General features: G+C 39.3%; 1 protein-coding gene across 1 annotated transcript in view; it reads left to right on the top strand.

Moving 5' to 3' along the window:
• ccdc85a (coiled-coil domain containing 85A) overlaps window positions 1-27,543 on the top strand; it is a 34,321-nt gene extending 6,778 nt beyond the window's left edge. Inside the window, exon 3 of the mRNA XM_053332684.1 lies at window positions 27,539-27,543. Coding sequence (XP_053188659.1) covers window positions 27,539-27,543 — 5 coding nt within the window. The remainder of the gene's footprint in view (window positions 1-27,538) is intronic.
• The last annotated feature ends 362 nt before the right edge of the window (window positions 27,544-27,905 follow it).

Here is a 27,905-nt window from a genome sequence, read left to right as displayed (position 1 = left end):
ATTAAGAAGTTCAAGATCCATGAAACTGTAGCCACCATCTCAGGATGTGGTCTCAAGAGGAAAATTGCCTCGAGATTGATCAGAAGAATTCCTTGAAATGGTCGAGAAAGAACCAAGGTAACTTCATTACAGACCCAAGCTGATCTTCAACTTCAAAGTACAATAATTTCTAATTGCACTATCTGTCACTGTCTGAATGAAAATCTAGAAGACTTAAGAAGACTCCAGGAAGACACAAAAAAGTCAGACTGGATTTTGCCAAAGCATGTTGACCACAGTCCTTTTGTGAGAATGTGCTTTGGACAGATGCAACAAAATTAGAGTGTTTTGGTAAATCACACCAACCCTACGTTTACATGAGAAAAAATGAAGCCTTCAAAAGAAACGAAAACCGTGCCTACTGTGAAACATGGGGGAGGCTCAGTGATGTTTTAGGGTTGATTTGCTACCTCAGACGCAGGGTGCCTTGAACATTTGCAGGACACAATGATATTAGAAGACAATCAAGGCATTTTGGAGTGAAACATACAGCCCAGTGACAGAAGCCTATGTTTTAGTCACAGGTCATGGGTCTTCCAACAGGATAATGACCCCGACCATACATCAAAAAGCATTTGAGTGGATGAGAAGAAAACTTTGGACTGTTCTAAAGTGGTCTGCTATGAGTCCTGATCTCGACATCTTTGGAAAGAGGTGAAACTTGCAGTTGGGAGATGGCACCCATCAAACCTGAGAGAACTAGAGCAGTTTGCTAAAGAAGAGTGAACCAAACTACCAGTGGAGAAGTGTAGAAACCTGATTCAGAGTCACAGAAAGCACTTGACGGTAGTTATTGCCTCCAAAGGCTGTGCTACAACATATAAAGTTAAGGGCACCAACATTTTTGGTCATGCCATTTTCATTTGTTTTATTGTATTGAATAATATGTTACATTGTAAATCAGTTTCAGTTACATTACATTTGAAATAAAGAATGATGGGTACCATATACCTCTGTCAGGTTCAACTTAATACAGAGAAAATTTAGTATTACATAGTACCAATATTTTGAACCACATTTGTACATCATTCTGCGCAAACATCCAACCGAAAGAACAAGAAGAAAAACATATTTTTGAATGGAGGGGAAATTTAAAGTTACACTGATAATGATCTAAAACAATAACTGAGTTGGGAGGAAATGTTGGAAGTCAAGGATGACATTGGGTGGAAAACTGAATAGGGCATCTTTAACTAGTCTGCAATATGTTGAACAAAATAACACTCTGTGCACCTTTTGAAATGTTTGTAACCAACACTTACATCTACACATGGAGGTTACAGTTGAGCCTGTATTTAACGCAGTGTCACAGACGGCACCATATCTGTATTTGATGCTGTTCGCTGAAACGTGAGCATGTCGGTTGCTGTACTTTGGAAGTCCAGCAGCCGTAATGATTTCTATAGTGCTGAGTGGAAGCGCTCTGTATTACAGCTGAGGCCATGGGAAATAGCTTTGTACCTTACTGTAGGTGGACGCAGGATTCCTGACTCAGCTATTACCAGGAAACAATAGCAGCTGAATCTACTGTACCGTAAACTGAGATGCTGCATTTACTTTTTATGCATCTTACTACCAGATGGACGTACTTTAAGTATGAGTTAAAGTGGAGTAAATCCCAGCTCTCCTTACTTTTCCTGCCTAATAGTGCTCAGAGGGATTCTTGCAAAAAAAACACTGTGCAGATCAGTAAATTCATTTGACACCTTGCTGACATGGAGCACAGTTTAAATTGTGTCTACATATTGTGTCTACGCAGAGGACAAAATTATCTTCTGGAACACTGTGGGTGGCAGAAACATGGAAGTTCATTTAATTTAATAAGATGTGTCATAACTTACCTCCAGTGAGTCCAAATGTAATGAGTTTCTATTGTTAAAAAATGAAGCAGAATTATCTAGAAAGAAGATATAATAGATCCAAGCAGTTTGGTGTAGCTGATGTTTTAGTGAGAGTCTTTATCTGCATACATCTGCTTGCTTTTTTGTTGAATTGGTTGCCATTTCCCCTCCTTGTAAAGGTTCATTAAAATGTAAACATCAAAAGAAGCAACAGGTTCAACACAAGCTGAACACTCTCTGCTTCTGTCAGTCTAGGTTTGTCTTCAGGGCTTCAAATAATCTTATGATTTTTTTCTCTATTACTTAATTTCTCATAATGTCCCAAAGCCCATGCAACTTTAGATATTGTCTTTCATCCTTACTAACAGTCCACAACCCATAAATATTCAGTTTACCATCAAAGAAGATTAAAGAAACCAGAAAATATTCACATTTGATAAGCCATTCAAGAGAATTTGGCGATTAATATAATCAAAATAGTTGGCATTTTAAAGTAGTCAATCAACTAATCAATTAATCGCCATATCTTTGCAGCTCTACTTTCACCCATCACTTGTATTAGAGGGCGGGAGACAACCTGACTTTAAAGATCAGTTGCAGTCAGACTGATGAGTGTTCATCAGCAGCAGGCAATGCGATCAGGAAGAAATATAGTAGCAAGATGTTCCACTTGTTGATATTGAGTGTAGCAGAAATCAAAGGGGATTTGGATAGGATAGATTGTGTGTCACCATCTACAAAGGTTAGCTGGAGCAATCAGGGAATTGGACAATGTGCTAACATGTAGTGACACAGTTACTGTAAGCCTGTGTGTACGTATAGCAGGTCATCCCTATTCTGGAATCATGATTTATGTATTTGAAGTGCATTGGTTTTGAGTGTGTGTTTCAGAGTAGTTGAACTGATACACACTATTTTCTGTGTATGACTTGAACCAATAGTCAAAATATCAGATGCAGAACTTATTTAGTCTCTTTGTGTCAGTTTGAAGTCATTTTAAAGTAAATAATCCAAACATATTCTTGTTTAAACTTCTGAAATGTGAAATGTTGACTGTTGTTTGGACAAAGTAAAATATTTGATGATGTCACCTTTGACTCTAAGAAGCATTTTTACTGTACTAATGTTGTGTTAGTCAAATGAGTAATGAAGAATAAGCTATAATTATTAGAGTAGGCCCTAAATTTATGTCCATCTTTCAATCAAATTATTTAAAATACAAAGCTTTATTGCTGAGTGTAATATGTTTCATTTCATCCACTCCACTGTCACAGTTAAACCTTCCCCGTGGAGGTCCTTTCAAATAGACATACTCACACAAACCCAGTAATGTGTCCATCATAGGGCTGGTATCATATAAAAAATTATGACACCAGCACCAATCCAAGTACCCTTAAAGTGATACTGATACCAACTGAGTACTTCATTAGATACCCATTCCACATACTTGCTTTTATCCGGTGCAACAGGTGTGTAGTGTAGACACTCTTTAGAGCGTTTAAGTGGCATCTTGGCTGCTGAACTGCTAAGTGAGATAACTTAAATTCACCACGACTTCACCACCACAGACAGGTTATAGCTAAATCGAAGAACACTTCCGTTGATTGACTGTGAGCAAGTTCATACAAATAGTCATATTTTCTAGCTCTGCATGCAAAAAGGATCAATTGTTTGATGGGAGACATTTCGTACTACTTGGTATCGATTTATTTCAGTTGATACCTTAAATGTTTCGAGTACCGATACCCAGCCCTTGTCCCTCAGTAAGATATTATCTTTATCCAGCAGAAATGTAGCTGGGAAATCAGGTTTCTCTAGCCTCCTGCCCCCTGCCCTGTTTCCCAAAAACATCTTAAGGTTGAGATGATCATAGGTCATGTAGTTAGAAAGGGACTAACATCATCTCAGCCTTTAGATGCTCTAATAAAACATGCTGTTGTTGCTGTTTAGTATTCCAGAACACAGTAACACTGGTCTGAAGATGGACAAACTTTTACTGACACATGTTTGTAAAGACAAGTGTACATGCTCAGGGGTTGTTGCAGAGGACTTATGAGGGAATCTGCAGCTGCACTCAAACATCTAGACTGGCAAGTGTCACCACAGGAGATGTGTCGAGGAACAGAGAGAGTTGAATTTAACCAGCTATAATCAGACATCACTGAGCTGCTGGAGAAACCTTTTACTTATAATCTGACTTGCAGCATGCAGTGATCTCAGCTGGCCGGAGGGCTTTTAAGCTAGGCATTAATGGAGGCTAATAAATTATATAGTTAATCGCTGTTATCTGCATCTGGGACTGTTTGCTGTTTTGTTCTAGTGCCAATGGCTGCACCTGCATGTGTTTATTATGTGTACACTACATAGCAAAAAATAGGCTACTGTATGTATATTTATTGTGTCCATGTGGTTTTGTAATTTAAAGGGGTTAAAATGAAAAAATAAACATATGAATAACTTGCACACATTCTTTTTTTGTGGACTCAGCATCAAATTTTTGCTTTTAATCAATTTTGAGAGAATATATTAGATAATTATGGCAAAAATGTCTAGGTGGTGTAACCATAAAAACTGTAACCAAATAATTAAACACTAAATTCTCAATAAAAAATCATACTGTATCAACTAGTTTGGCATGATCTTACATTATAACAATATTAAAATATTTAATATTTATACTTCTTTTGTGGTTATACCATTTGACATTTTCAGGAGCATTCAGTCTTACTTTTGGTAAAAAATGGTGCAAATGTCATTTCAAATGACATGAAACCAACAAAAATACTAAATGTACATTTTAACAAACCTGATGCTGCTTTTAAAACTATTTTTTAAGATACTTTTGAATCTTTTCAACTGTTATTTGTTACTGATCCATGGACACAAGTTCACATAGTCTTTCTTGTGAGTTGGTGCCTATCCTCAGGTGTGACTGACCTATAGCAGTCGTCTTTAAGCAGCCGAGGCTGTTAGGAGACCAGATGATTGAAAACAGATGTGGTGATGGGTGGAATGGGGTGGCCTGTTGGCTAATCAGGCACATGATTGGCTGGCTGAGGCTCTGATTGTATATAAACTGATTTTGGATTTAGCATTGCTGGTCAGATGAAACAACCAATTTAACAATGTCACCTTGGTTTCTTGGAGCTTGTGACGATGAGCATTTTTACAACGTTGCGACATTTTGATAAATGAAACAATTAATCCGTTAATCAAAAAATGAATTGCGAGATGAATCAATGATGAAAACAATCATTAGTCACCACTCTCTTCCTTTGCTCCTTTTAATCTGCTCTGTAAATTGCAGAATAGTCTCTCTCTCTGCAGCTGGTAGCTTCCCCCCTTTGCTCCCTGATCCCAGCCTCATCTTCTGCCTCGCCTTCATCTGTCTCCTCCACCTCTCATTTATTTCATTTCCATTTGCTTCCTGCTAACATCTGTCTGCTCTGCGCTTCTTGTCCACACCGGCAGCATCCAACACCATTTTCTTTTATTGCAGCTCATCACCTCGTGTTGCCGCCCTGCTCACAGCCAGGGTAAATCTTCATTAAGCCTCGTCCATCAAGGACCAGCACCTTTACAAATTGAGGTCATTAACTTCAATGGGCTCTCTGCACTGCAGCCTTAGTGCACTAAATAATTGAAAAGGCCCTTTGTGATTTTTCCCTTTTTATATGCGGACTGGTATCAATACATTCTGTTTCCATATATGTGGGTTTAACTGTGAGCTTTCATGAGACACTTGTGTATGATGAGATATTATACATGTATACATACAGTATACCACACTGCAGAATGACAGGTCTGAAGGTCTCCTGTGCAGTGCTGTGGCTGCTGTGTTTTCATGCCATTTGGGAGCCATCACACAGTCAAGTACCATCATCAGCAAATGAAGGACAGACCTCCAGAACACAACAGGGTTGTGGTGTGATTTTACTGTAGTGGTGACAGTGGTGGACTATTGCAGGATCATTTATAAAAGTAATCTGATTATTGTGTAAAATGTCTGCATTGTGGAAATTTAGTTAGTAAGAACAGCAGGAAAGCTTTATTTTCAGTCTAAACGTTGTGTAGATATAGCTGGCCACAATGTATATGTCTAGAGCCTTGACATTGTAAGTATTTTAGGTGGTTGTTACATTACACTCACTAGATACACTTTTACAATTCAAAACAACAGGTCCGCCATAAAGTCTACTTTTATGACGCTTATACATTCTCAGTTTTTGTTTTCATTGTCAGAAAGGTGATAATTCTACTTTATGTTTATTATTAAAGTCATAGTATTTGCTGATGGTGTACTGGAGCACATAATATTGAAAAGTGTTGTAAATATTTAGCCTGTATGTTAAAGGAGTGAATAAAATATTATTTGAGTGTAGGTCAGCTGCATTTGGGTGGCCAACACAAAATTATTGTATCACGCACATGAAACAGAAGAAAATAGATTTGAAGTGTAAAAATATGCTTTGGATCATGGTTATGAACATATAGAGCATGTGATATGAGCAGCTATGTGGACTGTGACAGCTGTAGTGATTAAAGTAGAGGTGTATCTGTTCAGTCAGAAGCTAGTGAGACTGACTATTAAAAAACATGGCAGCCGACTGGCTGAGTGGCTGTGGTTCAGGAGGTAGAGTGGTTGTCCACCAGTAGGAAGATCGGCAGATTCATGGCTCCTCCAGTCCATGTGTCCATGTGTCCTTGGGCAAGATACTGAACCCCAAATTGCTCCCAATGGCTGCATCAAGGATGTATGTATAGGGCTGTTTCCACTGTAGGAACTTCAGGATCATTTTTGCGGGACTCTGACTGTTGGCGAGTGTCTCTATAGCAGGAACCACCACTGAAGGAAAATCTCCTGGAACCTTTATGGGGGCAAAACGAGTCCCTGCCTTGGGGTACTTTGTGTGGCCCAAAAAAATTCCTGCATGGGGCTTGAGGTTTACTCTGTGCTGAATGGGTATACTCAAAGTGGGATGTGCTTTTGGAGCATCACCTAAGTGATGTTATGGTCAAAACTGTCACACAATGATTACACAACAATTGAAACTGTTGCAGAATGATTATGTCGTGAAGGTCCTACTCTGCAATGGAGACACAAAGGCTGAGAGAACCGAGAGAGGACATTCCTGTAAAGGAGCCTCCTAAATTTTACCCGGGACTTCCTTAATGGAAATGGAACTCGGGTGGAAATGTTAATCTCCCTCCTGATGAGTAGGTTGGCACCCTGTGTGGTAGCCCCTATCATCAGTGTATGAATGTGTGTCAATGGGTGAATGTGACATGTAGTGTAAAAGTACTTTGAGTGGTCAAAAAGACTAGAAAAGCGCTATATAAGTACAGTCCATTTACCATTTAATCCCTACAATAAGTCAAACTCCAAAAACACAACATCCTATATTTCCCATAATACAAGTGATAATGTATCCTGTACACCATTCAAACTCCACAACTCCAGTTTATAACACCGACTTTTTGTTATAAATTTGTAGTCTGTAAGCCTCAAGCTGAGATGACATCACTATGACATCATTAGGGATCATTAGCTCCTCTAGAGCCACAGAAGATAATATATAAAAGTTTCCATAGGCTGAGCACATGACTAGTAAAGTGATTGTGTCTTTTGCAGCAGCAATCATTCAGATGCACAACTTTTTCTTTTTTTTTTACTATTAGTTTTTCTCCCCTTTGTGGTGAAGCTGCTCTCTTGAGCCCAGCTGCTGTTGCTGCCAACCCTGGGTGCATATGTGCTGAATCAGATGGGAGGAATTAGTTTGCAAAACTCATTAAGCTCTGCACACAGCCAGAACCCCAAAGCAGGCTCCAGTAAAAATGACTGCTGATTTGGGATAAAGTCGCAGACATGGAGAAGAGGAGATTCTGTGCACTTCATTTTGGAGCCTCTCCTGATTGAAGCGTGCAGAGCAAAGACATGCGCAGACAGCACATTACTTATGCATACGAGCATGTAAACATAAATGCACGCACATACTTCGGAATTGCACACAAGCATACATGCACATGAGAACACATCACGCATGGTCACATAACCACACTCACACGTGCAGGCTAATATAGGAGTACTCATCAACAGCACGCACACATGCTCACATCGGTTCCTCGGGGGGGGGGGGGGGGCACTGTACCAACGGTCCAGGGTGCTCATTAGATGGGTGAGAATGTGATGGGTTGTGACTTGTCTCTGACTGCTCCTCTCGTGCCAGGCGAGTTCAGCCTGGGAAGTGACTTGACTCTGTCTGCTGCTGTTAGGCTCATTTCAGTATCATCACTTCTCTGTCACCACTGTGAGATGATGATCACATGTCTTTAAAGAGTGAGCAGCTGTTTTAAAGCTTCTCAGTGTGAGGATATTGAGTAAAGTGAGGTGTTACCTACATTTATATCCAGTTCAGTAACACTGTATGTAATATTTCAAATTGAATTTTCTTGGATGCTAATTTACCAGATTGACATGTTTTGGATAAAAAATAATCAGACATATAGATGTTGTTACTATGACATCACCCCTTGGTGTGGGGACTGCTGTTTTGAAGCCTCGAGATGCTAGCTTGGTTAACACAGTGCATTTACAGTCTGTGGTTAACTGTATTAATGCTAATGCTAATTTTCGCTAGTGAAAAACAGATTTACAACCATTGAAATTAAATGTACTTACCAGAAAGAGTGTCTTTTTGTCCAACTAAAATGTTACAATTAAAAACTAACTGTAGACTGTAAACAAATAGGTGGCGTCGTCACTGTGATGTCACCCATCGGTTTGTGGACTGCAGTTTTGAAGCCTGGGGTTCAGCGATTTGAAAGTTCCCATATTTGATTTGTGGTTGCATTCACAGGCCGTGGTTTACTTGTGATAATGCTAATGATAATTTTCGCAAGTGAAACCTGTGGTATATACGTGTGTGTCTGCATACATATATCCTGCCAGTAGGTGGCAGTGACACTAAATGTAACTCATGCATTTCTGAATATACGCTGCACTTGTTCTGACTCAGTGAGAAGTAAACACCGTTCCTCTGAAGTAGCTTGCCTGCTAGCTTTCTTTCATTCTTACAACACAACAAAACCATTCAAACTAAATGTACTTACCTGATTCCATGTAGTGTCTTTTAGTATAACTAAACACTGAACACAGACTTTTTTTATATAGCCAAAATGTAAAATGAAAAACACTGTGAAATAGTGACAGCTTTGCTTATATTCTGTGTATCTGGGGTTACACCATGGTTATGTTATATTATCAACGTTGATGCTGTGGTAGAAACTTGTAGCATCTCTCTAAAGCATATAATGGTTTATCTTATATTTTACTCTAAATGGGAGCATAATTTACTAAATGAACCACATGCTGATTTGAAAAACACTTGAAACTAGTGATTAAAACCATATACGCATTAGGAAACTGTTTACTGAAGTAATACATCAATATTAACAGGGTAATTTTCCCATAAACCATACAATCGGACTTCTTTTTGCAGCCAGTAGAGTCACCCCCTGCTGGCAAATGGAGAGAATGCAGGTTTAAGGCACTTCTGCATTGGCTTCACTTTCCAGACTCAGAGCTACCCGTTTGGAAATGACATGTGTTTTTGTCTGAGTCATAACTCAGTTCAGCTGGAGTGCACAGGGGTCATACAAATGCTACTAGAGTCAGCACAATTTACTCTTTCCAGTGTTCCTTAATGTCCAATCCAGATAAACATCCACAAACATATGTACTGTATGAAAGAGCATAGATACTCTCATATACAATAAGAACTTGCCTCGTAATCATCAAATTTAGATGTTTTCTCACTGTCAGTAGTGGTTGATTGTTGTCTGTACACTAATGGTTGTTGACGCTTGTTGCAGCATGACTTTCCATGGTGCAGATTTATGAGCATGTAAAGAAATTTGCTTAATAGTAGATAGATAGATAGATACTTTATTCCTCTCCTAACATGCTGTCTGGCTTTAAAACACTTCATTCTGTTACTTTTTCAGTGTGAACACACAACAAACTAAACCTGCATAGAATTAGTGTTTAGCCTGTAGTTGGGGACACGATGACTTACTGTTTCCATGGTGACATTACACTTCCTGTTTGTCACTCCAAGCATTATGTCACTTTGTCCTGAATTCAGGGAAACATCCTGAAAATCATTTGGGAAATTCTTCTGAAATTACAGACTTGTAAAACATAGAATTACACATGCCTGTGTAAAAAGTCAGTGAAATCAGACTAGAAATAACCACTGAATGTTTTTCAGTATCTTACTGGAAATGAGTTCTGCATCTGCAACATCTGTAATATATTGAAGCACAACAGCAGCTCTATAAACAGCTGTAATGCTTTTATAACAAGCAGAGAGGATCATCAGTATTCTGTTGGGTTCTGCTGTCTAACCCCTCAGTCTGCCAGTCAGTGAGCTCTGAAGTGTAAATGGACAGAATCAGTCTCCATTCATGGTTTCCTATTAGCATGGAAGATTTGACACAGAACATGCCTCGCGCCCGTTCAGGTTGTGTGGTTTCATTCTCATTCTCTCTCTCTCTCTCTCTCTCTCTCTCTCTCTCTCTCTCTCTCTCTCTCTCTCTCTCTCTCTCTCTCTCTCTCTCTCTCTCTCTCTCTCTCTCTCTCTCTCTCTCTCTCTCTCTCTCTCATATACAGCTGAAGGGCTCCATGTAACAAGCTTGCACTGCTCAGATAAGCCCATTTAGGCAGTACTGTTCTAATTGAATTTGTCTGCCCCAGACTGAAATGAATGTGATTTGTGTGTGTGTGTGTTTGTGTGTGTGCATAATGTGAACTTCAGCTGCTTTGGTGTCAAACTGGAATGTAATTTGTGCCCTCCAGAGATTGAGGGAGGGCTGAAGCTGACTGGCTCTGTCTACCCGCTGACATTTTCCATCCACCACATCTATCGTGCGCTCACTCATCCTTCCTCCTCTTGTCATTTCATTTTCTATAAATCATCTCCCTTCCAACCTTTTTCTATAGGTCTCTACATGAAGGTCCATCTTCTCTCTTGGTGCCTTTTTCCATCACTTTGGCGATTCAGTTTTTAATTTAACTGCCCCAATTCAGTTCAAACAGTTTTACTACAATGAATATAATGTTTATATCTATATATGTAGGACATTGATGTTGAATTTAAAACACTGATAAAAATTAATACTGGATCAAAGTGGTTTAGTTTAGCCCAAAAAAGAAAAAAAGCATACGCTATACAATATTTTAAATCAGTGGGCCAAGTGCCGCTGTGCAGCCCAAGAGCTCTCTGAGTGTCACTTTAGTTAGCTCAAGCACCTCTCTGATCTGACCTCAGGGCAGTAAAGAACCTTAATCCTGCACATAGAGGAGGCTCCAGAGTCAGCTGTGTATTATGTACTTCTACACTTTGCAACACATTCACACTCAATAGCCTTGATAAATCCTGTCTTTGAGAAGCTTTATAATGTTCAGCAGTTTGTGTAAGACCAAACCTAGCATTAGTGTAAATTAGAATAGCAATGGTTAGACTAAGATAAAATGTCATTAACTGCTAACTGTTTTCATGGTAGAAGTGTTAGAACAAGCAGAGACTTATGGAAGAAGAGCCAGATGAAAAGGTTCTTCAGTATTTACACTGATAGTCATCATCTGATATGGATTACATCCCTTTACATTTATGATGTCACTGACACACACGCTTTGTTGGGTATTACACCGGATATGGGAACTGTCATTAGCACCAACTGGTTGGTTGTGACAGAAAGTTTTTCAGAAGTTCAGGTGGTTGCAGTGGCGCAAAAAGTGGGTATGCAATATATGCGGCGCATAGGGGCGCCACAATGGAGGGGGCGCCAAAGCGATGGCGGTAAAATTATTTCGAGTCTGCATTTTCTGTATTTAACAGCGTTTGTGCATGTGTAGTAAATGATATGATCAATAACAGAGGCACATCACTGATTAGGCGCCCCTCCGCTTCCCTCCCCTGCCCCTCCGATAATCGCCTCCCCTCCGGGGAGGGAGGTGAAAGCGCTGGAGCGCCTCTCCACACTATAGGCGCGCCGGTGTGCGCCCCCTCGAGCACGCGCTAGAGCACGAGTGTTTTCATTTGAATGGTGATGTCATTTCATGACAGGGACCTAATGACATGGAGGGACAGAAAATAAAGCTCTCGGGGGCACAAAACAGAAAACGGAAGAGGGAGAAAGAGAGATTTTGCAGGGATGAAAAAAAGCTTTTCAAAGTGGTTGAAAGACAGTAGGTAAGTTATGTCAGTGCATCTAGAGGAGGCTTGTAAACATTCAGGTTAGCTAAAGCTACTACTAGTAAAACAACAGTTTACTGTTGTCTTGCAACTGTGTACTACTGATCAGTATTTACAATATAACAGATCATGACAAGAAAAATAAAGGAACTGGTTTGTGGTTATTTTGTTGTTCAGACAGTTATCTTTTTTTTAACTAGATGGTGAATCATAAAACAGATAAATTATAGAACTTGGGAGTGATACACTTGAGTTTAATGTCTTCACTCGGATATAACACTACAGTGCTGTTGTGATGTATCTGATAAGTCAGATCAGATGCAGCGTCCAATCAGTAACTGATATCCAATAAGGATATCATTTACAATTAAAATTTCATAGTTTTATATGTGGTTTGACTGCTGTATTTTTGAAACCTCCTTAACACAAAGTTCATGTCATTCAGGTGTGAGGATGGAGAGAAAGAATCAGGACACACATCTGAGCTTGCGATGCTCACTAGGGGCACTATCGTAAATCTCATGACTGTCTTAAAACTCATAATGTGATGTCGTCTTAACCCTTAAAGGGACATTTCACTCAAATCATACAAATAATACAAACACAAATAATACTAATACAATAACATAAAGTGACTGAAATTGCAGCTGGGTTACATAACCATTAAAAAAAATTCAGGCGGGGGTGCCGGGTGGGGGGGTGCCTGCATTGTATCTGCATACTCCTCAGAAAGTAGGTAGTTGCGCCCCTGGGTGGTTGTTATTTACTAAATCAGTAAAGGCAGAAAAAAGTCAGCACACTGGAGCTCTCAATGCAAGTATCATTTAATCAGATACCAAGAGTGACGTTTCGAGCCTCTTGCTCTTCTTCAGACAAGAATGTATAGTTACCATCTTAAATACACAAAGACCCAGGTCACCTGACAGTCACACAATGTATCAATCCCTGTATTTACAGATGTACTTTATAGTGTAAAGTAAAATTGTGTAAATAATACAACCCATAATAGAGATCCATAGACATATAGATGGGACCTCCAGAGCACAATAGCGAAACATCGGGCCTGTAATCGTCATAACATCAATGTAGCTCGATTTTTATAAAAAGGCCACACAACTTTTTCATGTCATTTACTGTACATTAAGGTGTGACACACACCCTCATCCTCACCTTAGTAAAAACAGTCTGTTCGAACTCTCAAACAGAAGTGAGTGAAATAATCATTACCACCGAATTATTAATGAAACATTGTAACATATGTTATCTGCTTCCCAAATGGAAGATTTACATCTTCTTTTTTTAATTAAACAGTCTAATGTACAGTAGGTTCTAACATCTGTCAGTTCCAAAGCAACTCTATGATACACTAAATGAAGCACCACTTCTGCAACAATGTTTTGATCATGAAGTAACTTAATTATGGTGAAGAAATGAACAAGTTTAGTATGAAACTAGTGTTGGCTTTACACTCAAACCTAAGATCAAGCCTTCATTTTGCTGGTGCAACAGGCTCCAGGTTCTCCTAAATTTAGCACTAGGTCTACCTTTTTGTCACTCTATTATTCTACCAATTAATCCCAGTCCTAGTCCCAACCTCCACCCCCGACATATAGCACTGACATCATCCACAAGAGTTTGGGTGTAGAGTTTTTGAAGAAGATTGAGAGATTTGGGGCATGCAGCAGAATAGCAATACTAAGCTTGTATTTTACAGTATTGGGTTAGCGTCAGTCAGGAGGTAAAGCAGGGTCACCAACAGGTACTGGTTTATAGGAATGCTGGTTATTGCATTACATCCTTGACTATCTAAAAATCCAGCAAATGGCTTAGAGGATTTGTAGCTCTTACATCACACCCGGACAGTATCAGTTTGACAGCCGATTTAGGAAATGAGAAAGGCCCCTTTTGTCATCATTCATCTGCTAATGGAGCCAGAGTTAAACAGGCTCAATTCTGTGTATAGTGTATAGTCCCATAGAAATAAACTGCTTCTATTCACATTAGCATGTTTTCACTGACGTATTGGCTTGAGTGGACACACTTTGTGCATAGTTTCAAAATGACCTTCCTCAATTAAATCCTGCATGCGTGCGTGCGTGCGTGCATGCGTGCGTGCGTACGTATGTATGTGTGTGGAAAGAAAGTGTATGGCACATGTGGGAGTTGAGAGCATGCTTTCTCAGTGTGCTGCTGTTTGTTTACAAGGGTCAGGTATGGTGTTCCCTGCAACAGATGGCGTGCATGCATGTGTGTGTGTGTGTGTTTATATGACAATGCCTTTGTGTGTTTCTATTTGTTTGTGTGTGTGTGTGTGTGTGTGTGTGTATGTGTGTGTGTGTGTGTGTGAGTGTGTGTGCTACTGTACATCAGTGCCCTCGGAGCAAGTGAAAACACAGCAGTTTTTGTTGGGCTCAGCTGTCCCAAGCTCACATTACTCTGCATAGGCAGAAAGTATCTTTATGGTGAACACACACACACACACACAGGTTTGTTTAAGTCACTTTTGGGGTAAATACATTGACTTACATTCATTTCCTGCAGACTAACCCTAACCCTAAATATCACCACTACTTGACTAACTTTAACCTAACCTTAACTCTAACCAATAACCCAAAAATCAGCTTTTTACCAATTGGTGACCCCGACTTTGGTCCCAAATCTGTCCCCAGTTAACTGGTCTTAAATCTGGTTTGTGTCCCTGAAAGCGACTTAACAAGCCCCCCCCCCCCCCCCCCCCCCCCCCCCCCACACACACACACACACTCCCTGGACACACACGTATCCGCATACACAGTCAGTCATCTAGTTTCTGTCTAGGGAGCACAATATGCATTACGCTGCTGCTGCTATTAATAAACATAAGCACATAAGCACACACACCTCTGGATACCTGCAGCTTTTGGGCTGTCATTGAAATAAACCGGAGCACAAACACACTTGCAGATGGTTTGACTGTTTGAACCACATAAGCAGATTTTGTTTTACTTTTTTCTGGTACTTAAAATGTCACATGTAGCATTTGCACATCTCTAAGTGATTTCCATATTAAATATTAGTGTTATTACCAGAGACAGTTGGACAGCCTGTCCAAGTTCTACATCTCTCTGAATGACTTTACTGTATAAAACAGGGAGAGGGCGCCACTCTTCCAATGCAAACTGACCCTTTAAGCTTTAAGGGTCAGTTCATCCAAATCAATACTTTCTCAACATAAGAGGGATTTATAGTTGCGTTTGAAAGAGTTACAGTAGAGCTTTAGAACCTACTCATGTACCCGCTGCAGATACACTACAGCTAACCTCCTTAAAAACATGTCAGGGCTACAGAGATTCCATGTGGCAAATGTGACAAGGCAACATTTTCCATCATTGGTGCATATTATAAAGTAAATGAAAGCATCATATGACACGAATACCATTTTGTAAGTTGTGAAAGGAGAAGCCGAACTATGAATCAAACCCGTCCAGCAGGCAGGTATCTCTAGTGGTATTTACCCATACAGATAGAGTTTGTTCCATTCAGTGAAAATGAAGTGAACTCTGTGTTCCTGATAGTACAGCAGCAGTCTCTTTCCAGAAACAGTGTCCTACTTTCTCTACATCAGTGGTTACCAAACTTTTTTAAACCGCAGCACCCTTTCTTAAAGCTTTTTTTCTTCAAGGCAATCCCCCATACTCTGGCTACCCACGCAACACATACTGCACAGGATCAAAGATTTCAGCTAGAAATGATACCATGGCTATCTGTTGTAAGACATTTTTAAATTACAGACACAACTGATGTGAGACTGACAACTGAGCAAAATTGTGGCACCTTTGGTCCATGTTCAGAATAACTCATTTTGATAACCACTGCCTGAGATAATCCACAAACCTTGCTAGATTCTGCATTTTACTGGAGTCAGAATACTGGATTACATTTCTGGAAAGAGCATCTGTCTATTTTTGTGTATACAGATGTTACCTCAACTGTATGTTAAGAAGGGTTGATCAATGGCAACATATAACCTACACAGCTGGTTTAAAATCTACAGACACATCCTCTACATGTAAAAGTTGATTTGTTAAGAGTGGACTGAATACCACAACATATATCACATCTTAGAGATACTAATACAGGATAACATGTTCAGGTGTGCTTTGTTTCACGTGTTCTGTCTGAATATCATGTTGCCATTGGAACTGCGAAAATGCCAAGCAACATTTCTGTAACAAGACGCTTCATATTTCTTTCTCATAAGAGTCTATCCTTGCCAAGACACGGACACTGAGGCACTATTTTTTTCTTTTCACCACAGTCTTGCACAACAGCCTTTGTCTCTCAAACAGGGATTCTGTTGTTTATAACCTCAGGGGTTTTCCTTAATGTTTAACAACATGTAGAAATGTAGTGTATTTATAATTGAGAGGAACATGGTTTCAAAATAATGAAAACACAAGCTGCATACAAACTGGTACTAGTTCAGGCTCACTGGTCCTATAATATAATTACCAGTATAATGACTCTGGGGGTGACCTTCCACCCATGATGCATTCCTGTTTTCGTGGTGAAGAGCTATCTGTATGATGATGCCCTCGTCAATAAGGCTTTAGTGGGTTGAAGATGTGCTAAATTGCTCTCAATAATCAAATAATCCTAATTCACCGGCAGTGAGAGATTTCTTTAAGTGCCTCTGAGACATATTCCTCTGCCATCATAAAAGCATTGCTCTCTAAATCATGCTGTAATGACAGACACTGGCTTCGTCCCCTAGAAAATGATGGCAGACTCAAAGCTCTGGCTAAAGATAAGAACGTATCTTTGAATGTTGCAGATGTGGCTGTACATAAAACAACATTGCAGTCATATTCAGAGGCTGGATCGTCTCTGGATATCTAGACTAAACATGAACAGTCTCTGTTTCCCAGTATTTTTTCACTTTGTTGACTGATTACAAGTTGATGAGCATCATTTAAACACACCATTAGTTTTGGTCTTTTTCACCCTTAAATCATAGTTTGCGTGTCGGTTCAATGAGAAGAAATCGACAGTGTGTGTATTTATAAATACGTGATGATAATGCACATGATGATAAATCACACATGAATCAATATATTGAGTCATTTGCTTTATTTCTCCGCCCGGCATAGCAAGTGAGCCTGACTACAGTGAAACAGCCAACCTAACAGGCAGACTGGGAGCTTTGTTCAATCAATGTAGATACAGTTAATAAGATAAAAATACATGCAGTTTGATATTTGCATCTCACATTAACAACCCATGTGGGCATTTGCGGGAAACAGCAGATTATGTTTTGTGATTGATTGATGCCTTAATTTATTTGCTGAGGAAACCCTTAGAAAAGTAAAAAAAAGAAAGAAAGAAGAATAATCTCCTTCCTAAAAAAAGATACATCACTTTTTCACCATGTAATATTCACATTCTGTGTAAAAGTACTCATGGCAAAGACAACAGTTCAAAAAAATATACTGACATTTGAATTAATCGCCAAAAAAAGGTTTCAGTCTTAAATGTATGTTCTCCTTTTGCCAGTGAGTATACCAATGTTATGCTAGCAGCAAAATAGCTAGCAACAGATACACTGACAAAGCTAGCTAGCAATATACACACCAGGCCAATCTGTTGGAGTGAGCCTGTGTGGTTGTTGGCTATTGCTTAAAAACTTACGCTATTAGTACCAGTCCAAGTACTCTTAATGCGATAATAATACCAATTGAGTACCTCATTAAATTGAAGAATGCTTGAGTTGATTGGCTGTGAGCAGGTCCATACAAATAGTCATATTTTCTAGCTATGGATTGCCAAAAAGATCAATTGTAGGTATCGTTTGACGGGAGACCTTTCGATACTACTTGGTGTTGACTTATTTCAGTTGATACCTTAAAGGTATCGACCACCGATACCCAGCCCAAGTGGTTGTGTGACGTTTCAGCCTCTGAGTGGCCTTAAGGCTTACCAAAAAGCTGTTGTTCTTCATGTTGTTTTCCCTCAGTCTCTAGTTTTCATTTCTTCTCAGATCTCATAGCTATGAAAAAATTCATAACACCCCAGAATATACACAACATTTTCACTCAAGTTGAAACATTTGTATTCTATCAAGTAGCAATTCTAAACACACAGTAACAGATCACATGGTATATTTAACATAATAAACATCAGTACAACAGGAGTCATTTCATACTTGCTACCCTACTGCTCTGATATTCTTCTTTTAACACTGTTTCCATTCAGAAGTGAAGTTCTGTTGGCTTCTAGTTTGCCGTTTTTTGAACCCAGTTAATCAATGAAACTGCAAACTTCCTGCAGATGTTTCAAATCAAACCTTGCAGCCTTGCAGTGTGCAAGCTGTTTATTCTGTTCATTCAAAATCAAAAAGCTTCAATTTCTACCTCTAGAAGGCACACACGCAGCAGACTGGTGTGAATCTCAGTGCAAGTGTCCTCAGGGAAGCTGGAAACAACCTCAGACACTACACTACCCCGATGAAGGGAAAATGTACTGTAGCCAAACACTTTCTAGCTTTCTAAATATATCCATTCTCTTCTTTTCTTTATCCATTCCTATCTTGTCTTAATGTGTTAGTTATATAAAATCTGCTGCTGTAATGATGAAATTTCCCCACGGGCATCATTAAACTTACATCTGATCTGATCTCATCTCCACCATGTAGGTATACTGTATGTTCCCTCATCCAGTAGTGGTCTGTTTGGATGAAGGTCCAGCAGGGCAGAACGAAGGGAGAGTTCACTGGCTCTTATCCCAGTTTGGATGCCATGTGAGGGGGTGGGGGTTGGGGGGGGGTGGGGGGTGGGGAGGGGTTTAGGAACAGACGCTTCTGACCCTCAATGCCAGCTAAGCCCCCACAATCTGTTCTCCCAGTTAGTGACAACTGTCTGAATGTGTGTTTGATAATATATGTGAGTGTGTCAATATGGTAGTGAATGTGTATGTGTGTAGCTTCCTTGCTATACACCAACAGAGAGAGAATATGTGATCCAACTCCAGCACCGAGACTTTTGGATTGGTTCTAGTGGACTGTGGGACGACTAGCAATTGTGTGACGCAAGTTGACAGGCTGATGCAGGCTGTGTGGGTGTTTTAGTGTGAGTGTGTGCGTGTGTGTGTGTGTGTGTGTGTGTGTGTGTGTGTGTGTGTGTGTGTATTTGAAGAACAGTGAGTATTTACCTTGGTGATGTGTCATAACAGTTATATGCCAAAATGAAGGTCACTGCATCTTTCAGGATCACTGTGAGTAACTCTGGGTAAAACACGCACATCTCTCCCTACTCTCTCTCCAGTCTATCTCAGTGCTCTTTTCTTTCTCCTTTTCTCTTTTTGTCAGTCTTCATCTGCTTCTAACCCTGTTTGCTCACTCCATGGTGCTCTTTTTACATATCTCAACAAACAGATACATTCTTCATTTCTTAAAAAGCGTTGGTTTTGATTTGAGATTTGGTTCATAGAGGCATACAAAGATAAATGAGACACAGACAAAGAAAGCTTGTATGGAAGTTCAGAACTGCCGATATTAAATGCAAGTTATTTAGTCAAATTTATTTTTTATTTATTATTTTGGTGCAGATGGTGTTTAACAAGATTTCTAATCATTTTTGTGAGCCCTGTGACCTTTTTTCCAGCACCACCATCAGGCCAAAATTATCCCCTGATTAACATTGCCTAGTTTATGACAAGCTATCTGTAAAACTAATTGCTGAATTTTCTTGAAGTTTGCTTTGGATAATTTTGTTTCCCTGAGAATGATTCCGAAAACTATTGGTGCAATGGTGATACCCTAAGAAAGGGTGCTGTGGTTTTAAAATGTGTCAGTGCCAACACCAGATAAAATATCATATAGTCACATCACATAATTTAGTGAACATATTCAGCTTAAAGCTCTCTTTAAAAGGTAGATAATTTGGACAAAACTGAAGAGCCTGTGATGATTTCTCCTTCAGTGAAGAGTTATACGTCAATACTAAACACTGAATACCGAGTTAAACTGTGAAACATTATGTAAAATATGACCACATTCATGCTCAGGATTCTGCTGTCTGGCTCTGATTTTCCAAAACTTGATCTTGTAAATGTGTAATCATGTCCATTAATGGGCTGTTCTTATTATAATTTACCTATTCGTGTTAAAGAATGTTAAATATTACACTCATATCTATAACATGGCATTGTTTTACTCTCAGCTTTCATTCATACTAACTGCTGTGAATATTTATTAATCTATAATAAAACATTGAGGAGGAATTTACAACAGTGTAAGATTCACTGTAAGAGTGACATTTTTCCTATTTCAGTTCTGACTAATGGAGTGTAGAGTAACAATATATACTGTAGTGGGTGAGTACCAATATAGTGTGACTTCAGTGTTAAAAGAGATGAAATATAGGGTGCCAGTATGTGTAATAAGACTGTATCCAGAATATCACTCATAATAACCAGCAGCAGCAGGAAATAAAATCACTATGGAACATTTATGTAACAGGGACAAACTGTATGTTTGGGTGCCAGAAAATCATTAATAAACAGATGTGGCAGATCAGGGGTCAGCAACCTTATGTCAATGGTGGCATGTGGAAGTTTAACCAATGGCACATTAGCAAGAGAGGAACTTTTTTGGAAATATTGATTGCCCTCTTGTCCGCATGCCAAATTAGCTCTTTCACAGCCATTGGCAGTCGGGCAACCTATTTTTTACCCTAGTTAGACTTTTATTCCAATCGCATTCAGGGTCAAAAACAAACACCCTGAAAGTCTTTTCCAGTGCTAAACATCATGCTACTGAAGCAAGCTGTTGCATTGGTTACTGCATTGGGAAATGTCGAAAGCCATGCAGTGACTACACTCTGCTGCTTAAAACCAATGCCTGAAACCACAAAAGGTGAAGACAAAGCCAAAGTTTTAATGGAGTATTTTGAGGAGTGAGGGATTGACATTAGCAAGACTTTTGTACTGACCACAGATTGCGCCCCTAACCATGGTTGGGAACTCCATCATGAAACTCTACTGCATAATACAACAAGAAAAACCTCTGTGCCAAAATGTCTAATTCAGATCTTAATGAAGTCAAGGCTACAGTTATGAAGGTTGATATCTTCATAGTTAAGCAATCAGGTCCAGTCCCTACACAAAGATAGGCTATCCCTCTCCACTCAGTGGTTAGGTGGCTGGTTTTTGAGTGGTTATCGGCTGCTTTGATGCCATAAAGGTCTTCCTGGTTGAAAAAGGCCAAGACATTCAGAACTCAAGGATGAGAAGAGGCTTGTGAAACCTTTGTTTCTCATGGATAAGTACTAGACACCTCAATGAGCTTAATCTCCAACTGCAAGATGCAGGGCAAACTGTTTTGGACATGTTGGGCACATGGGTGGGTTTTGTTGGAAAGCAACATTTCTACCACCACTGTCTACTACTTCTACTACTTGACACTAAAGATAAGAAAACACATCAGTGGATTTGGGTTGGCTTTCTCAACACAATTTGGGGAATTTCATGGACCCATGTTCTCTTCCTTGATAAAATTCAATAGCTGTGATGGATATGAAGTGGATTGATCTCTGATAGAATGGCTGGACGCACAGCACATGTTAATGCAGCTGACTGAGCTGAAGAGCTCAACACTGTGGGTGATCAAATTTGCAGAGCTATGGAAACAGCTGGAAACCACAGCAGGGCACGATCACTGAACCAAATCTTCACTTGCTCGATATCTCTATCGGAGAGGTTTGTCTGTCTTAAGAACACTGCATTGGCTTTGCTGACAGTCTTCAGATCAACATATCTCTGTGAGCAGATATTCTCGTGCTGGAGCTTGTGTGCAACTTAAAATGACTAAGCACAACCTCCAGATAATTTAGCTCAGCAATGGAAAACAGGGCCAGGGATCACATTCAGTGGTAGGCATCTGTTTATTTGTAGCACACATGACTGTGCATAATGGAGCTTTGTCCGAGGTTTCCTTTTTTTCATCTCAGTTGTGGATGTTTTCATAATGACGGCAGCTTTCTTTAATAGTGCTCATATTTCTGTTTGTTACACTATATTCTCTGTTTTTGATATTTGCTGCCAATTCAACATTTTGTTAATGAGGGAATGTCATTGAAATCAGTGTGCTGGAATAGGAACTGTGCTTATAATTTGTAACCGCAGGGGGTAAAAAGAATACAAGTAGGGTTAGTAATTTCAATCTAGATGTGGGTGTTTTCATAAGCATGGCAGCATTCATGTAAACTGCTCATGTATAATTACAATGTCCTGATTGTGGGAGAGAAATGTTTAATAATATAATAAAATAAAAAATGTTGTTAGGCAGATTGCGTGTATGATGGAATAGAATGATAGATCTGTTGGAGATTTATATTTTGATGTGTTGTCATTTTTAAACTTCAAAACAAATAGTTAAAACAAGGATCATACCTTCTTCCACCAACACTGACAGCCTACCAACGGACTGGAATTCATTAATTTTACTAAAGCTGTTAATGATTTTCCAATGGAAACCATCATTTATTAATGGCATGGCCATGCTCTCAGTGTTGATGGAACAAGGTATGATCCTTGTTTAACTGTTGTTTTTTTAAAGGTTGTCCACTTTGTGGCTCAGCTGTTGGTAATGAATACAATGAGTTTGGAGACATAGAATGATTTTTTTTCAAATATCTTCTCTATTGTTGTTGTTATTTAATAGTATTATGTGTATTCATACCATTTGCTCTATAAGTAAATGTTAATGTCTTAATAAAACATGTTTTTTGGTGAGCACAACTACACAACCACAAACATATGATTTTAACCCTTTCAGAGTTATATTTTTTAAGTATACTGGAGTAAGACATGTTCACTAGGGCTGGGTATCGGTACTCAATACCTTTAAGGTATCGACTGAAACAAATTGATACCATGTAGTATCAAAATATCTCCCATCAAGCGATACCAGGGCAAGTCCATTCAACTGGTCATATTTTCTAATATGACACACTGATTAAGAAAATGGCACAATGTTGTGTATTTCATTGTCTGAAAAGAAGTTTAGACTTATCCATGGCTTTAAAATGGACATCAGGTAAAGCTTCTTTTTTCTTCGTTTCCATCATAATGAAACAAAACTATCAGCTTAGACTTGGTCTCACTTGTCTTCCCCATCCAATTAACAACCACGGCACACAGAGAACACACACAAACACACACACACACACAGTTACAACCCAGCTCGTTAAAAGGAAATGTAACATAAAAAACAGATGTTAAGGTTTAAACAAAATTATTTATTAACCAAGGATTTACGAGAACAAACAAAGGCCGGGTGATGCTGCTCAAATAAACAAAGAAATAGAACCAAAAGAGGACTCCAAAAACAGAGCTAACAACAAAATAAAAAGGAAACCTACCAAATCTCTATCAACAATCTCTATAACAATACAAAAGGTGAGCAGCACCCCTACTCCTAGAGAGCTAATACAAAATGTGAAACTAATGATGGTGTGTATCAGTATACAACTAAGCTCGGCCAACAGGTAACAAATCATGATCTCAAAAACCTAACAGAGTGCAGCAGCAAAGCAAGGCGGACTGGCCACAATGATCCAGCCGCCCCGAGTGTCAGGCTGCAGAGCATTTAAAAGATCATGCCCTCTAATTGGAGCTCGGGATTGGAGCAGTTCCACCGACACCGCACCAATCAGGAACCCGAGTTGGAACCGGAGGAATGGGAGGAGCCAGGACCGGAGATTGGTTAGACTGAAGCGGAGGGAACCAAACAAAAGAGTGAACACAGAGAACCCACACACACAGTACACACACACCAGGGGCAATTGCTCTGAGGGAAGCTCGGCTTCCCCTAAAATTTCATCAAATAAATTGTCACAACTGTCATATTAAATTCACACTAAAATTATAATTTACATCAAATCTACACTTGAATGCGTTCAATTTTACAACTATGTCATCCTGTAACCAGCTGTTTATTGCAGACGCTGTTATTTTCTGACGTGATTTCCCTATCACACACTGGCAATCCGCCTCAGACGCTGAGCGTCAACGGTGTTCAATGAAGCTTCTCCCAACAGCTGTTTTGGGCTAGGGCGGGACAAGCCAGGATAATGCGACAAATTCGTCCCGCCCCTGGACGCTGAGCGTCTCTGGCGGTCAGTGGAGCAGTGGGCGGGGTCGGACGCTCTGCTTCTGTATGATGATTGGAGGAAATGTTTTATAGGGCTCAAAGCCCTTGATAGACAGCTTTGGATAGGCTGACTCTTCTGAATGTAGTTTTGCCAATGTAGCTTGACTTTCTCGCTAAATCTGGAGACTTTCCAACTCTTCTTGGCGACTTTTTTTCTCAAAGGCGACTATCGACAAATCTAGCGAGTTTTTTAGTTTTTTTCTGGTGTTATTGGAGAGTTTTCTGATGTTTTGGAGACTCTGACATGAAAGCATGTATCACTCTGTCGTCAATGAGCAGCGGGTGCTGCTGCGAGCCCTGCCCCTGTCCCAAAGTACTCACAGACGGTCAGGTTCACCAAAAACAAAAAAAAACAACAACCTAGAAATCAATCTTGTTACTCATCAATGACATATCCAAGACTGTTATAATCCCTCCAAACCAAATTCAATTTGCATTAATTAAATCAATGGTTTGGATCAATAGAGGAGAAGTGGATTAGAAGATGCATGCAAAAACAAAATGAAAAAAAAAAACTCATATGCCTTTTTTTATGGCATCAAACACGTTGGACACTTTTGTCCAATGTGGTACTTGTGCCAGTTTGGTTCTGAGAGTCACATGGACAAAAAACTAAAACCCCCCGGAAATCAATCTTGTTACTCATCAATGACATATCCAAGACTGTTATAATCCCCCCAAAGCAAATTAAATTTGCATTCAGTATATTGGAAATAATCACCTTTTCATAGGGTGATTATTTCACCTTTTACTATAGGGCTCTGTTACCCGGGTGGGTGAGGTGTTAAGTGTTGCTTTAAGGCCCTTTGTCCTTTGCAGGCCTACCTGGGCAGGCTAGTGGCTAGTTTTGAAAATCTTTTTTTGTGTGTGTGTTGATGTGGTTCTATGGCATAGATGAAGCATACAACAGCCTCAATTAAACACTCCTTTTATTTGTAACTGCCTCGCTTCAATATGACAAGTTTTATGATGAAGATGTAAAGTGAGCTTCCCCTGTTTAAAACACCAGCAGCTGCCACTGACACACACCATACACACTTCTACAGGGCCGTCACACACACACACACACATGCACACACACTTTAATAATAGATAACTTTAACAGAGCTCAGAGTCACAAGTTCATCTTTGTTAGCATTTTAAATAAGCGAGTGAATATTTCAGTGATTTCAGAAATTAGGTTTTGTAGTGAAAAAAATGAAGATGCCTTTCTTTAAACCTTTGCAGTTAGTAGAGGCTTAATGGCTGCGGTCATGTAACTGCCGACACCTCTACCCCCACTGTGAAACTGGGCCTAATTAGTCTGAAAACTCACACAATTGGTGTCCTTCTGCAAAAATGAACTGCTTCTTTTACAGTTCATTACAATCTTACAAAAGAATACAGAGATTTAGTAATATATTAGAACGTATTGATATTGGCAACTTGGGATCCTGAGCTGTACTGTACTAGACCATGATGTAACTGTTTTTCATTTGACATCAAAGGGTTAAACACACCTGCATCTGCTCCCTGCAGTCTGCACTCCCCTCAGAGATGAAGCACAACTTAGGGCGCGTGTCTGTGTGTATGAGTGACAGGCAGAGATTGAGGAAATGCATGTGAGTGTTTGTGAACAGTATGTGTAAATGTGTGTGAGATGCAGATTATTCCCTGGAGTTTCCAAAGCCGCAACGCGTCAGGATATTTTTGAGGCTGCGATCTAAACCCGGCTAAAGTGGCAAAGCTGTGAAACAAGGATGTGTGAGGGGGAGGCTAATGCACACCTTTCACTTCCTGTTAACACTGTCAGTCCACTTTCCTGCTGTAGGTGTGTTGCTACAACGGAGGTGAGCATGTTTGAATGAGCTGCGTTCAAGATGAAGGCTATTTAAGTTTTTCTTGTCGAAAGGCAGATGTAAACACCAGGATACACATAACAAGAAATGTTTCTAAACTGGGCTGAGTGAGTTAATATTAGGAAAAATTGAACACATCATAGGCCCATCACACAAGGTGGCACTGGAAGTGTTCTTTTGATGTTGCTAAGCAACTGCAAAGTCAGCTGCCATCAAGCACGTGTTCTTACTATAGACTGTACATAAAGAGGGTGTGATGTCACTTATTATTACATTGTAATAATAATGTACATATTACATTGAATCCATTTTAAAGTGTGGCCAGACCGCTACTGGATTTTTGGGTCCAATAGCAATGTCAGGGAGTAAAAAATTCCAATATCGATATATATCGGCCTGTAAGAATATATATATAAAATACACATTTTTTGCAATCTGGTTATGAAACACTTGTGATGGTATGTGATGGAGGTGATGATATTTTACAGCTGTACTATAACCACAGTGCACTGAAACCATAAACTACAATGGGAATTTAATTATTATAAATTCCTATAAATAATAACACATACACAAAAAAACATATGTACGTGTGTATTAAACTTGAATTACGAAAAATGATCAAATTTACATAAAACACACCCTATATAACTTTAAAAAATATTGGTGCATGCTGGAGAACGTATGCCGATACCAATATCTGTGATAAGCTTATTGGCCGATAATATTGGCTGACCGATATATTGGTCTGGCTCTAGTTTAAAGCCCAGTGTTTCACTTTACTTTTAGCACCATCTCTTCATTTTGGAGCCATGATCTTTCAAATAAAGAGTGCAGGGCGTTGCCTTTAATGCTCTTGAAACACACTGCATTACCTCAGATCCAAGCTAATGCTAACTTACTGGAACACTGAGTACTGCACTGCACTAGCTTAACTGTGCTAACAGGATAAGTATTGTAATCAGCATTAAACTTAGTGAAATATTGCGATAATAGTCCGACTTGGTGTGAGTCCCAGAGCAAGGGAGAGTGGCAGGTGAGCCAACTGTCAATCAAACACATAACAGATATCAAAGTCTTCAGATCTTCTTAACGGAGAAAAATCCCAAAATGACTAGCGCCCTAATTAGAGGACTAACAATAATACTATCTTTATTTAGCTATTTAAAAAAAACATTGTTTGCAAAGTGCTTGTGTGATAGGTTGATTTTATAAAAAGTGTTGAGGGTTTGTACCAAATTCATAAGGCAGTGAAAACAGACATTATCAAATCAGTCATCAGAAAATGTTAAAAGAGAATCCATTTATAAATAGATACATGTGAATATACTTTTCATATTTCATAAAGGGTTAAAATACATAAGTTATGTGAAAGAGGTTAAAATGGTTAAAAACTAGGTTAAACGTTTATGAATATACCAGATGAGTTGATCTGTGATCGACCTGTTGAACTCTTAACTTCAGTCTCAAGCTGTGTTATTTGCTGCTTGCTTCTTATGAGTTTCCTGTTTAGTTTCTGGCAGACATAGACAACTTTCAACTACATACTTAACTATTGTACACTTAAAGCTGCTTTAATCTTACACCTAAACCCAGTCTTAAGGCCTGGCCACAACAGCATTTAAAACAGCACATTTTCGTGGAATTAGTTCAATTCAATGGAGTCACCGCAGTCGCTTGTGGGGGTGAAATATGCTGACAAATCAATATGGTGGAAGAGCACTGAAGAGAGTCTATAACGTCA

Source organism: Scomber japonicus, chromosome 14 (genome assembly GCF_027409825.1).
Source record: "Scomber japonicus isolate fScoJap1 chromosome 14, fScoJap1.pri, whole genome shotgun sequence".
Taxonomy (NCBI): domain Eukaryota; kingdom Metazoa; phylum Chordata; class Actinopteri; order Scombriformes; family Scombridae; genus Scomber; species Scomber japonicus.
This window is presented reverse-complemented; position numbering and strand designations above follow the sequence as displayed.